This window comes from Erithacus rubecula (genome assembly GCF_903797595.1).
Source record: "Erithacus rubecula genome assembly, chromosome: 4".
NCBI classification, from domain to species: domain Eukaryota; kingdom Metazoa; phylum Chordata; class Aves; order Passeriformes; family Muscicapidae; genus Erithacus; species Erithacus rubecula.
The window spans coordinates 40,584,279-40,598,802 of record NC_136686.1 but is presented as its reverse complement, the minus strand read 5'-3'; the positions used below and the strand labels follow the sequence as shown (position 1 = coordinate 40,598,802).

Below are 14,524 nucleotides of genomic sequence, written 5' to 3'. Positions count from 1 at the left end.
CAGTGGCCTGGCTAAAGGAATGGGATATACACAGGTTATGAAGAAGTAGTGTGGGATTAACATGGACTTCTTAGTGCTTCTGTACAGGCATATTTGAGGGAAGGTGTGAGATGTTAACAGCTCAGTTCAGTGTTCTGCACTGAAGAGCAATCTCCAGGCTGCTGGAAACACCACCAAATAAATTGGCAGCTCAAATACCACAAAGACGTTTTTGTAAAATAGTTTGCACATTTTCAGTACTTAAAATTTTTACAACAGCATCTTTTGTGAGAACTAGATCATAAACCAACTGGTGTCCTTGAACAGACACTCAGAACTATGACTACAATAGAAATAAATTAGGTTAAGTGTTTGTCTTTTATTAAGACAAAAGCATATGTTGCCTGGATTGCTTGAAGACAGAATTTGATGTACCTGTCAATGAAAATCAGAGTATGCTGACACAAAATGTAGATTTCTTTGTTCCCTTGCACCACCTTTGCTTTACTTGGTTGGGTGACAGAACACAAACATCTAGCCTTGACTCAAATATTAACAGAAGTGATAAAATTTCTGAAGAACTTATGAGTAAACAGAACTATTATTTTGATATAAAATCTCAACTCAATGGGCTTTAGACATAATTATGAGAATACTATGACCAGACTGGCACTCAGAAGAAACTGGGACTGGGGACCCAGAACTCAAAAGCTCTGCTGGGCCAACCTCATAAAGTTAATGCCAGATTCAACATGGCCTAAATTGTTCCAGGATATTTAATTCATCTGTACTAAGTAATATCTGCTGTTAAAGACCTCACATGACCTCATCTGCCTTCTCAGGAACTCTCTCCTACTGTTCCTCTGTTAGGAGGTGTTTATTAGTATCTAGCACCAAACTTTTATGCTGCTTTTTTTTTTTTTCCTCCATACTTGAAACTGATTTTACCATAATGCTGGAGGGGAGGTAGGATAAATAAATTAAGAGGTTTTGGGGGTATAAAAAGCACTTTGTGTGGGTGCAGCTTTTTCTGGCAAAGCTGAGTTTTTGCAGTATACCTGAGAGAGACTAGAACAGTCTCTTCCAGATAAAAATGGCACAAATTGACACAGCTGCCCTTGCAAATCACTGTCAGAACAAATATTTTCTAAGTACTCATTCAGGTGGTGTCAAGGCTTTGTAATTTTGGATTCACATGAACGTTAATCTGTAATTTACTTGAAAAAAATTCTTGGCTATTGTCTTATGAGAGATAGAGTGGCAGGTCCCTTTTATGTGAGTTATTCCATATGGACAGTGACCCAGGGACTCCCTTGGGCATTATTTCAAATACAAATGTGCTAAGATGTTAAATATAGACACAATTATAAAGTTCCCAATACATTCACCATATCAGGAGGAAGGTATTCTGGACAGAGACCCTGATGCAGAAGCAAATTGTACTCACATACAAATTTCAGAATGATATTTCTGACCAGCCCCAGATCCATCAGGATTTGGGATAATTGGAATTGTTCTTCCTGTGAATGCCATATTTCCACCTTCAGTACTGTCTGAAGGATTTTTTAGACAGGATGGTGTTACTCAGCAAAAAGGCCACTTTAACTCCTGATTCTGCTGCTCAGTGGCTGAGTCTTCATGTCTGTGTCCACACCTGCATGTTTTGTGTAATGGCACACAGTTTCAGAGCAACTGTTTATATGTCAAAGCAAGATGCATATATTTCTACTTCCCTCTGCCCATTACATGTAGGCAGAAATATTCCTACTTCTGTGGGTTTTCAGAAATTCTTTGTATCTGGATATCTTTGTGTTCACACAGAGAATAAAAAATGAAGGAAATGCAGGCAGATGTCCATTACACTGACATTGAGAATATGTATTTCCTCTTCTCACCCTAGTCTAAGCTGAATCCATTAAACCATAATGATGCACATGTTCATCAATTTTTTGGTAGCTGCTTATGTTTTCTGAGTCTTCATGTTACTGTCTCACCATGTAATGTTTAAGTGATCTTTTTTTAAAATTCTGGGAAATGTTTCTGAAGATTTTAATGTTATTCAGAGCTCACAAACCTTGATTATTCGGCTTTGGGTTATGGCTCTAACATTTCAGAAAGGATTCATGATTTGCCTTAGTTTTCTCCCTGGAGCATTTACTGTCACCAGAGCAGAGATCTGAAAACTGACAATACCACCTGGAACTAAGTCTCTACCAAACTCTATGAAAGAGTATTTAAACAAGAATTTTCTGCTTGGAGGCCATGAGAGAGTTCTGTTGGTCTGTAATCTTGCTGTGCGCTTTTTCTAAGTGTTTTGACATATCTTCAGCTGATGTAAATGAGCATCATCAGTGAAAAATAAAAGAAAACATAACCAGGCATATCAGTTGTGTTCTTCCTGGCTTTGTATCTAATGGGTGTTGAGCTATTGTAAAAGGTTAAGTTAATTATTTTAGAGATTGGAGATCTACTTTTAGTATTATAGTATTTTTTGGTAGGTTGAGGCTGTCCTTTCCAGACAAAACTGGAATGTAGGTATCTTTGTTATCCATGGCCCTTCCAGACTTAACTGAGATACCTCTGAGCTTCAAGGATCTAAAAATAACAGATGGGATCCATCTGCCTGCCATGCAGAGGCAGGAAGCAGCCTGCTCCCTTCAGCTACTTGATGTTATCTTCAGCCTCAGGATGTTATCTGACTTCTCCTTAAGACACAAAAATAGTTGTGGAGAAACAAAACCTTGCAAATACCTTGCAGCAAATATAGAGCTTCTGTAACTTATTTTATTAGGATGAATTTTTGTGTTATCTGGTGCTTGATTTGGTAGCCAGTATTCCCAGTGTGCTTGATAATGGCTTCATGCAATAGCATATTTGACAAAGTAATTTTTAATTTATCTTGTATTTTCAGGAAAGCAGTTCAGTTTCCAGGTTGTTTGTTTTTAACAGGAATTGATGAAACAGGTGAGGAGTAGCTGAGGCATTAACACTGAAGTTGTAGGTGTGTTTTTAGGCTGTGTGTTATTGAGTGAATGTTACAGTATCACTGCCTGTACAACACCCATTCCAAGCCTTGTGAAGAATTCTTTGCTGCTGTTATTTGTTCTTGTCTGACCAGTACAGCCAGCAGGAGCTAGGTTATTTGCACAGCTGGAGCCACTTCTGGTAGCCTTATTAATTGAAAAATAAACTTCTGCTACAATATCCAAAGAGTTTCTGGAACACTAAATAACTACTAAAATACTAGTAAAGGGATGCTGTTTGCATCACCGTAGGGATGCATCACTGCCAAAATGTTCTCCTAGCATTACCTTGTCATCCTGGTGTTTCACACTCTTCAGCCACCTGCTGACTGTAACTGAAGTGTGACACACAATGGTTCCATTTCTGAAACACTAAATAAGTGCAATAAACTGGCTTCTCCACAAAGCATTAATTTAAAGAAAATTTAAAATCTATAAAAACCCATTTAAAAAAGCCATACTGCAAAAAATGCTAAAATGTTTTCATTTTTTATGTTTCATTTTAGTTTTGGAACTGAACCAGGTGATTATTCCCACTTATGGAACTGTGCCGGACCAGCAAAACCTTCATACTCCTGAATGGGTGGGTACCTGTTTAATTTAACTGTTAGTACCTGTAAAATGTTCTCTTGTAGGTATGTAACAGTCCAGTAGCTGTTCCAGAAGATTAGCATTCCTTTGCATTTGCACACAGTTCATCTGTGATTAAATCTGAGTTGCTGTTATCCCCGTTTCCCTAAGGTACCTGAAGTGATTGACTCAGCTCTGAAAGTACAGGTTGTCACAGGCACTGGACTCAATTATAAGTGATCAATATAAACTCACTATAAACTGATATATACACATACACCTCCTCACTCCAATTGTGTTCACAAGTATACATATTTATTACATGTCTACATACAAAGCTTGGAGACACCAATAAATTCCTTACTCCAGAGTCTGAACTGACCAGAAAGAGAAAGACCTAGATGTGTCCATTCCCTTTGTCCAAAGTTCGAGGTTCCCAGCTCACCTTAGATTTTCTGCAGCTAACAGGCTGCTGGCAGAACCCCTGCCTCAGATCTCATAGGAAACCAATATCCAAAGTAACTGGAAATTAATTTCCTTCTGGGAGGTGAACACCGTCCTACCCTGACCCTGAATTTTGCAGCAAGGTGTTAATTTGAAGTTATTTAAACATTTTTGAAGCGTGAGGTGCAGCCAAGTGCTTCCATTTCCCAATTGAATACCTAGATGTAGATGTTATTAAAACTCCTTCTAAGAGTCTCCTTGTGGTTCACTGATATTTTTTTTTTATTATTATTAAGTGAAATAGTATCAAAACATCTGGAATGTCATATACCTTGTTGTTGGAACAGTCTCCTCTAAACAGTCTTGGTAGAATTTCTTTTTATTTCTACTGAAAATTAAGAGTCAAAATCAATTTTATTTTTGGTTACTCATGTTCACCAGCAATTGTAGTTTCTTCTCAGTTTTAGAAGCATCTCTGCACTCCTCCTTCTGTGTCAAGTCCTCCTTGTTGGTCAATAGATAGTTTCAGTGGGTTGGAGGAGACATAAAGATAAAATTGAGATCTGCTGAACCTCTGCTAAATGAATTAGGGCTAATTGTAGTAAGAAACAGAAATTGAAGAGGAAGCCAAACCTGAAATGGTTGAATAGAAAGGAAGTGCATTTTGTCTAAACTTAGATCATGCATTGCAGCCAGAAGTATTCTGGAAATTTGATTTGATATTGCAAGTTCTTCTGAGGAGCCAAAACTAAGTAAATTATTGGCTAATAGAAGGAGTCCTGTTCTTCTTTTGGTGCTTTCTCTAATTACAGGATCATATGCTAAATTTGCCATAAGATCTCTGTCTCATTTGGGCACATCAATAGTACAATTATCTCCAAAAAGCCAAAAATCTGTGAGGATATTGTTTGTGGTACTCCAGAAAGCTTTAAATGTGGCAGGAAATGGCAGTGAAAGAATGAAAGGCTCTTACCACTAGAAAAACTGAGTTCAGTTCTAGATAGTTGAACAACCCCTGCTATAGGATTTTTGTGCAAGACTTGTAAAGCTGCAGCCAGCTTTTCATTTTCCTGAGTGCCAAAACAGAACATCCATGGTCCTGTTTGCATTTGCAAGAGAGTGACATATGGACCTGGAATTGAGTGTATTGCTCTTTGAAGAGAAAGAATTGCTGAGCACACTGGAAAGATGTCACTGTCCTGCTGTATAAAGCTGTAATTCCAAATTTAGGAGACAATGAACAGGTTTTGGCATAGATGTTTAGATGCCTTACATGATGACCATTAAAAGGAGAATTCTACTGTTACTTTCTGTCAGACAGTCACCTGTCATCCTAGGGGATGTCTTAAAACTAAGTTTCTCAACATTCACAGAACCCTGAGATTCTATGAGGAGAGTACCAAAGCCATAGTCAGAAGAAAATCTCTATTTTAAGCATTTGAGCTGTATAAATGATGTGTAACAAGAAAAAAAAAACCAAACAAACAACAAACAAAAAACAAATAAGAAAAAAAACAAAAACAAAAAAAAAAAAAACCAAAAAACCCCCCCACAAAACCCCCACCAGACATTAAATAAAGAAGATAATAAGAACTATTCCATATCTAATACATGGAGCATGGAAATATGGCATGTGATGCTACAATTTAATCATGCATCACAAACAAGTACAAGGAATGCAAAGCTGCACAGGCAGCATTAATTATGCCTTTTCCAGCTCATGTTTCGTTTTGCAGCTTATCTGCTTTGTAGGTAGATAATCTGAATTGGCATATAACAATAAGATTTTTTTTTTTTTGCAAATGAGTATCTGCAGAAAGAAGGTTAACTTCAGCAAGCTTTCTATTACTGCTGCCTCTCACATACAAATTCTTGTATTCTTGAAGCAAGAAGGCTTCTGGGAAGTTCAAAAGAGTGAATTTCCCAGCTCTTGCATCCCAGGAAAGATGGGAGTTGCTGAAAAGCAGGTTTGGGGTGAGCATGTTCTTCATTTTCTTTAAAAGTAAGGCCTGTCTAATCAGGAGTGACTGGAATTCCTCCTGCAGCCAGCAGCAACCTGGCGCTCAGACAGGAAGTCAAGTGGGTGTTTGGTCCAAACTTAGCTCAGGGGACAAGGCATCCCAATGCCTGGCCAGTTACCAGCTGCTTTCTGCTGACAGAAGGGCATGGCTGTAGTGACACCCCATATTTTTTTTGACTTGCCTTTAGTCTGAGCTTATTTCAGTTTGTTACATAGCTGGAATTCCTTTGTGTGTTGAGGAAATAAAAAAACAAACAACCTTCTTCTGATGAAGTGCTTGCTAATATTCATAGTATTGCTAAAAAGAGAACTAAAACAGTCCTCTTTTGTTATTAAAAAGTATGAATAATAAAGGAAAACGTTAATGGCACAATAGTTTTATGGCACTCTGAAGACACACCAACATTATTATGCAATATGAAAATAAACTTACATCTTCCATTACTATCTTATATATTATATATATCAATATAATCCAGAAATAAATGCTTGTGTGGTCTTAATGTCAGAAAGTTGCCTCTCTTTGTTGCTCAGAACCTAAAGCAATAAAAAATCTTTTTATATGGCTGTGATAAAAAGAAAACGTATTTCTGTAACATTTTCTTCAGATGATCTCAAAGTCCTTTATAAGTAACTATGTAATATAGTTTGTTTTCTTTTTATTTACTTGTTTTAGAGTTTCCTGAAGCAGGCAGTGAGAAATAACTGTGCTCCTAATTAGGCACTCTGAAATTTTCCTCTTCATAAAGCCCACAAGTGAAGTGCAACCTGCAGATCCCCCTGAGCCTGTCTCTGTGCCCCAGTGGGAGGAGATTTTGCAGGTGCCTATCAGCAGAGGCAATGTTACACAGGCTCTGCTCTGCTCTCTTCTTTCCCAGTACTGATTTATTCACTGGCATGCTTCAGGAAGCTATTTTGAAGCATATCTGAAAATTATATGAGGTTGCAGACAAGTAGTTTATCCCTCCAGTAATGATTACATTTAGTGCTATTGACAGTCACACCAAAGGCTCTTGCAGGCAAAATAAAGCACTTCTTTCATCTTTCCAGTTAGATAAATCATTCCTGCAGAACCTCTTGTTATTTAAAAAATCCAGCTTACAATACTGGGCTTGTTCAGGGTATAGTGAACAATAAATAGCTGCAATTCCTGTGCACATAGTTTCCTTCGTGCTTGTCTCAGTGCTGCCCATCCCATCATTATCCCCATTGAATATTTAACTATATCATGCCTAGAGAAGCCTGGAAAAGTGAGGCAGGTTTCTTGGTAGTGCACACATTTTTCCTCCCTGGAACACAGCAGTGTGAAGGGAGCTTTCCACCTGTGTGATCTCCTTCCATCTGCTGCAGGCATCACGTAGCCATGGCTACAGGAGCAGCTCTCAGGAGAACACACAGCAAGCCTGGTCACACTGTGCAGGGCCACACAGAAGTCTCCCTCCTGACAAACTGAGTCAAGGGCTGAAGGGACTTCCATGGTGTGAGCACTTGCCTGTTTTCCAAGTGCTGCTGTGTCCCAGGGTCTGGGAGAGCTGGTGCTGTTGGCTGGTGATGGACTGTGCTGGATCACCAGAGTGCAGGATGCTCCTTATTCCTCTGCAGAGCTGGGAACCCACTCTGGGAGCAGGAAGGTGGGGAAGGGAAGGGAGTGCATGGCAGAGTTCTGCTTGTGACCAGCACCTTCAGTGTCACTGCATCATGAGAGCCCACAGTGGGTCTGTGGAAAAGGAATTTGCTACTGAGGAGCTGCTGTCTGCATTACACACATTTCTGAGCTTGTTACTGGAAAAAAGACCATTCTGGTCTCATTCCCTGCAGTGAAGAGCCTCTGATGCTCAGCTGATCTGACCTGTTCCAAATGAAACACAAAGGTACACCCACATGGACTGTCCATGCTGCCTCTAGGCTAGCCCATATAACAGTAACCTCAGTGTTACAAAAAACTTTATTCATGGCCAGGTCCTCCTCCCCTTCAGATCCCTTCTGTTAATAAAGCTGATAGTTCCCTGGTAGGCAAGCAGCTGGTTGTACAGCACTTGGGCAGCTATTAAAGGCTGCAGATTGTGTGCTAAGTATAATTAGTATTTCACAGATATATATTTGTTTTTATTAGTGGTGTTAATCAATACTAACCTGCTGTCCATTAGAGTATTATTAAAATATTAGAGTGCACAACTGATTGCCTCCACTAGTACTTAAAAAAGTGTTTATGCCAAAGCAAAAAAAATTAAATAGTGCTAAAACGAAGAGGTGTCAATGGGCCTGTTCATTATTTGGGGCTATAATTTGCTACTGAAACTTTTAAAAACTCTGTATTGAAATTTCAGCCCCATTAATTTGTCTATGCATGCAAGTTTGTATGAATTAGTATGATAGTATCATTTGTAAAACTGTCAAATAATATTACATATTAAAAAAAAACCCAAAACAAACATTGTCTCAAAGGAAATGCTAACTTCAAAGTACACCACATCTTTTTGGCTTCCAGTGCTGTTTTTCCCTGGGTAGTTATGTTGAATAATATTTGATTTTTCATTACCAGCTATTCAATAGGGATTACAAAATACACCACACATGTAAGTTAATGTAGCTGTTGGAAACTTGGCTATTACCTTCTCTTTTACATTTTACATCTTAATTTTAATGGAGCAATATTTAATTTATTTAATATGAGCTACATAACAATCTATTTGTGTGGATCTTGATCTCTTAAGAACTCAGGCTTAATGAGTCAATTCTTTTTTATTGATGTATAAAGTGTCTATGGAAAGGTCAACTGAACAATGCCCTTGTGATTAAAAGCAATGAAGATGACATATAAGAAATTAGCTGCATAAGTATGAACTTTTGTGTATCTGGATTCATGCAGTCCAATATTTATTAATCTTTCAGCTATATTCAATTTATATGGGCATAGTGTGGGAAAGAGAGATAAAAAGGTGTATGTATACAATAACAGTTATACACATATGTGAATGACAACATTTAAGTAAATAAATTTATCAGTCAGAATGCTGGTTAGCAGGCAGTTTTTATATTATAAATAGTTTTTTATAACTATTGTATTGATTTTAATATAATAAATTATTATTGGCAATTATAATTAATTATTATTGGTAATCCAGTTATCACTGCTTTTTAAGCTTAAAAATTACTACATTTAAAGGCAAATTATTCCGTGAAATTATGCAAACACAAATTATGATCAAATCTTCTTCTACCAAAACTTGTTTTTTGATTTGCACTTTGCATTTTTCCATGTCTTTCTTCTCTGTCCTGAGGACAGGTCTTATAAAAAAAAGTTCTAAATGCTGCAGTGAAAAAAAGTTAAAGCCATTATACTTTTATGCTTTCAAGTGCTTGACTTTCCCAACTAAACTGTGTGTCTTTAAACAGACAGATATCATAATGATGTTTCAAAGATTTCAAAGAGGAAAAAGCCTAATTAAAAGACCTCGTGCTTTATGTAGTGCAGCCCTTCCCCCTGTTATTCATGGCTCCAGGATCTGGGCTGTGTTTCCAGCAGTGCAGCACGGAGCCATGGTAGCTTTTTCTTCTAAAACTTTTTTCACAGTATGCAATTCTATGTTGATTTGGTGACTGCCTAGGTAGTCTCTAAATCCTATCCCAGGCTGTGAAACTAACATGCAGAATGTGTGTATACTGGCCATATGTGTATGTGTGTCAGCAGCTGCTTGCTGTCAGGTTTGTCACAAATCCCAACGCACAGGTGGCATTCAAAGAAAACTGTTCTATTCAAGAATCTGCTCAGACTTTTGAGGCAGCTAAGTCAACAGGATCTCTCTGCTGCAGGTCCTAGCCTTTGCACATGCAACATAAAAAAACATGTGAGTTTTATCTCCCCTGAGTTTATTTAAAATATGGAAATTTTGTCATAATTACGGGGGGACACGTCTTGGTTGCCTGTTTTGGTTCAGCCAATAAACAGTTACAAAATAATCTACAGAGAGAGGTTTTGAAAGAAAAAAAAAACATGAGAAAATTTGTTTTGGAAAAACTGACACGTGGTTCTTAAAACACTGTATGCTCCCTGGAACTTTGGGACTCAAAACATTCTTCCCAGTTCTTCACAGTTGAAGAATAACCATTTCAGGCTGCACTTCTGGGGTTTCTGACACCATAACCACATTTCCATGGCCTTTCTGTGGACCAGACAGCCTAGAGCTCCAAACGTGACTTGGCACGTCTCACAAAATTTGGTCTGAGCTGACAGGGAAATTCCAGGGATGGAACATCTGGGGATCATTGCCATGTCCACAGCAAATGCAAGAGATTATCCTGTGTCATTTTGCCTGACCTGATCCTGGCTTGGCCCACCCTCCACCTCCTCTAATAGCATGGATGGATTTGGCCAAGTACCCAAGAAGTTGGTGCACATTACATAGAATGATTCAGATAGCATTACAGCTGTATATTACTTGAAGGGAGGGGGTTGGTAATGTGTGACACTGCCCTCAGAGTACTCTAAAAAACTACAAAATCATTATTCAAGTATTCAGGGTTCCCTGTCACCAATGTGTCTGTATCATTTCACGCATGAAATAGCACATTAAGATGTTATTAGTGGATATGATAATCCATCCTACTTTCCTCCAGGGACTAGATAATGGCTGATGGATATATTAAATTTTTTGATTTTGGCATCTGTTATAACATGATGGATGTGTGGCACACAACGATGTGTTTTTGCTTGCTGAGTTGTTGCAGATAAAATGAGACATAAATCCACATAATATGTGTCTGTTTGGAGATCTCATCTCTGCTCTGACTCTGTTCTTTGCTCTCTTGGCAGTGGTGTGTGGGTTTAAGTATAAGCATGCAAAAAACTACTGCTTTTTGTTTGTTTGTTTTTGTTTCTGTAATTGCAGAGATGCCTAAATTTCTTCAGGTAAGGGAACAGATGGGAATCTACTAATTCCAAGACTCCCATCAAGGCAACAACAATCTTGTAGACAAACCATCTAATGATATGTCCATGATGGTGTACATGGGTGGATTACTAGACAGATGCATTATTTGGTAATGGTGCTACATCACACTGCTTCTCTCATTATGAAAAGATAATGTACCATTTTTAAGGAAGAAAGTTAGGTCAAAGTTCTGTTGATTTGATGGCATGAAGAGGCCTGACAGATTCCTCTGGGTAATTTCTTTTTCTTCATTCTACTCTGGGCAACTTTATCATTTTGGGCTTCCTGTTGCACAAGGCTGTAGAATTTCTAAGTTCACTGAAATACTGCGTAAAGGAAAGCAAGTAAGGAACTAGGGAGTAAAGATATTCATATTAACCTATGCCACCTGCCTTTCAGGTGGATTTTGAGGATAAGCCTGACTCCTTGTTCTTCAAAGATGGGCAGCGAAGAATTGACTTTGTTTTGGTATATGAAGATGAAGGTAAAAAAATGACTCATAAGAGAAGTGATCGTAAAAAGCAAAAGGTGAGTTATTTTCCATATATTGGGTGTTAGAGCTGTGGGCAGAAAGGACAGTGCCCTCACCCAGAGCAGCAATTGCTTTGCCTTATCCTCAGAGTGCTCTTGGGAGCTGGGAGACTGAAGCCCATCGAGCTGAGCAGGGACAGGGCTCAAGCCAGTAGATTGTTCTGTAAATGGGCAGAGCACTGCACATCATGTCTGTCAGTGTGTGCTTGGTGACCTCAGAGCATCCCCCTGGGAGGCCACCCTTCCGAAGATGTGAGCAGGAAATCTGCCACCAGAATTTCTCCCTGTACAATTTTTCCCTTGCCACTTCAGCAGCTTTGCCCTTGCTAGAGACCTTGCAAAGTTTCTGACTCAGGCCAGTGACTTCCTGATGCTCCTTAGCATTCACAGCTCCATAGTTCCTTAGCAATGAAGCACAATAATAGATTAACTATTATTCTTTAATCATTTCATCAGTTCCATCAGAGGACTACATTCGTTATGACATGCAGGGTCACAAAAATGAGCTCAGCCATGCCACTGAACTGTCTGAGAAATAGGCATCCATGAGACTGAAGTTCCCTTGGCATCTGCACTCCCCCACCCACCCACATCCTCCTCTGATTTAGTAATAATCCATATTGCAGCAGCAGCCTCTGGTAGAGACAGGCAGGGACAAAGATAGCATTGAAAGAGGCTCATATACAAATAATAATTTGCAGTTGGGAAATAGAGGAGTAGGAGTAAAAAAGCCTGTAGCTAAGTTGGTTGATACTCATTACACAGTGTTGTTGTTGGCATTAACAGGACAGCCATAAGGAATGTCATTAGTAGGGTTTGAGGGAGTTCTGCCGTGGGTGGGTGTTGTATTACACATGATCACAGGATCAGCAATATAAATTAATTGAAAGAGGTAATTAGACAAAAAAGCTGCCCCTTTGGAAATAATTGTTTTTATCAATTAGCATTTTACATTTATGTTTGTAATACTTGGCCATTGCCCAAATATATTAAAAATATAATGAACATCTTTTCTAAGTAGTGATGGAAATTAAATGTGAGTGGTGGAGTAGTATTTTCAGTGCAGCATTAATGTTAAGACATTAGCCAGAATGAGACTATTAATAATTAGACCAAGAGATTGTGAGTAGGTGCTTGTATAAAAACTTCACTTTCAAAGGTCTGCAGCCACGTTGACTCTGTGGTGTGCTGAGGAGGAGGAAGCAATTTATCTGCACACAACAAATGTGAGGACAAGACCATATCAGACAAATGACCAGATAAGGGGGAGACTGAGGAGCTGGTGAGCAGTTCTGTGGAAGGGGCCCTAGTGGATTTTGTGGAGAGCAAGCTGAACAAGAGCTGTGCAGTCTGGCAGCAAAGTGTCCAACAAAGCCTGTATGGGCAGAAGTACAGCCAGGAGAGTGACACACGAGACTAGGGTGACGTGGGTATGTCAGAAAGCCAAAACCAGCATTTCCATGGAAAAGCAGGAGCTGAAGCAACAGGGGGACTGTACACATATACCTGATATCTGAGATTGAAATTAAGATGACATTTATGGTGAAGCTTTGCATCCTTTGAATTCCAGGAAGGAAATTAACATTTTGCCTACCACAGTTCCCTGGATGTTAGGGGGTTAGTGCTGCCCAAGACACACTCAGATTCCATCAGTCTTGGCATAAAACCTACTTGATAGCTTGTTTTTACTGACATTGTTGTTTATTTGGTTTTAGTTTTTTCTGAGACAATTTACTTCTACCCTAGTGATGAAGTGCAGCCAAAATAAGGAGCATTGCCACATACAATAAGTTTTAAATACTGCCTACATCACTGTCTGATCAATGATGAACTGAAAATGCCAAATTTTATAAGTAGTATCTTGTGTAATTCAGGGTGCTTTAAGCATGGATAGCTTCTTTGCCCATGCTACTCTTTCTTTGACTTCTCTGACAGTTTCATAGAGCTCTTATCAAGAGCTTTATTGTGACAGAATTTGGAAAGTCCAGCTTGCTGAAAAATAACAGGTTCAGTGAAGTCTGTTGTCATAGGGTGGCATCCTCATCTCACTGGAGTCAGGAGGAAGTTTTCCACTGGTCGTGTGAGATGTTACAGGTGTGTGAAATCTAGAGATTTGTCACTGAAAAAAATTCTGTCTGACACACAGAGCACCCCACCCAATTGCATGATGTGGAAGTTGCTTCAGAATTCAAATTATTAGTGGACATCTGTAGATTTCTGAAGTGAAATGTTTTGTGTGCAGTGGGTGTTTTTTTAATGATTCTGAGTGTGGAGGAGTCCCCAGATTCTAACTGAATTTAGACAGAAGGATTTGAAAATCAGGCCACAACCTAGGTATTCAATTTCCTGGATTCAGAGAAACAGGGCACAGATCCATGAGTTCTTCTGCAGCAAGAGCAGACTCAGATCCTGGGATTATCATTGTGTTGGATTTGAATGGCTTTCTGTTCTTTTCCCAAAGAACTGGATGAATGTAATGGAATGATCCAGCATAAGTTTATAGCTATAAGCAATATTCTTGGGAAAATATCTCAGAGGACAGCAGGAAATAAAATATGGGTGTGATCTGATAGAAGGAATGAAAATATGGGATTCTGAAGCTCTTGGAGATCCACATGGCTTCTCTTATTTTCATCTGTTTCTGAAATCTGGTCTAGGGAAGGCAAAGTCAAACTAATGAAATTATAACCTCAGGGAAGTTTCAAACATAATTTATAGATCCAAAAGCTAGTAGGTAAGTTTCAAACATGTAACTTAATTCAAACTCCAAACTTTTAAGTTGGTACACAATTAATTTTGCAAGCACTAGCAAAAATGAGACTGACAGGAGATTTCAGAAACTGTACCTTGCAAGCAATTGAAATTCTTGCTCAAAGCATATCTTTTAAACCTATAATTTATATATCCTATTTGTCAGAGTAGCTTACCATCAGAATAGAATTTAAATATTACCAGTCTTTTCAGGAATGTTCCCACATACCAGGTTCATCTATTGGGGTCCTCAAGGAGTTCACCATTGAAAGTTA

General features: G+C 38.7%; 1 protein-coding gene across 2 annotated transcripts in view; it reads left to right on the top strand.

Annotated features, from left to right (window-relative positions):
• Nucleotides 1-14,524, top strand: part of ANO6 (anoctamin 6) — a 67,392-nt gene that overhangs the window by 20,980 nt on the left and 31,888 nt on the right. For both annotated transcript variants that reach the window (XR_013774038.1, XM_079304152.1), the window contains exons 2-3: nt 3,509-3,585; nt 11,367-11,495. Coding sequence is in view for 1 of the 2 variants with exons in the window: in XM_079304152.1 (XP_079160278.1) it covers nt 3,509-3,585; nt 11,367-11,495 (206 nt within the window). In the remaining variant the exon portion in view is untranslated. The remainder of the gene's footprint in view (nt 1-3,508; nt 3,586-11,366; nt 11,496-14,524) is intronic.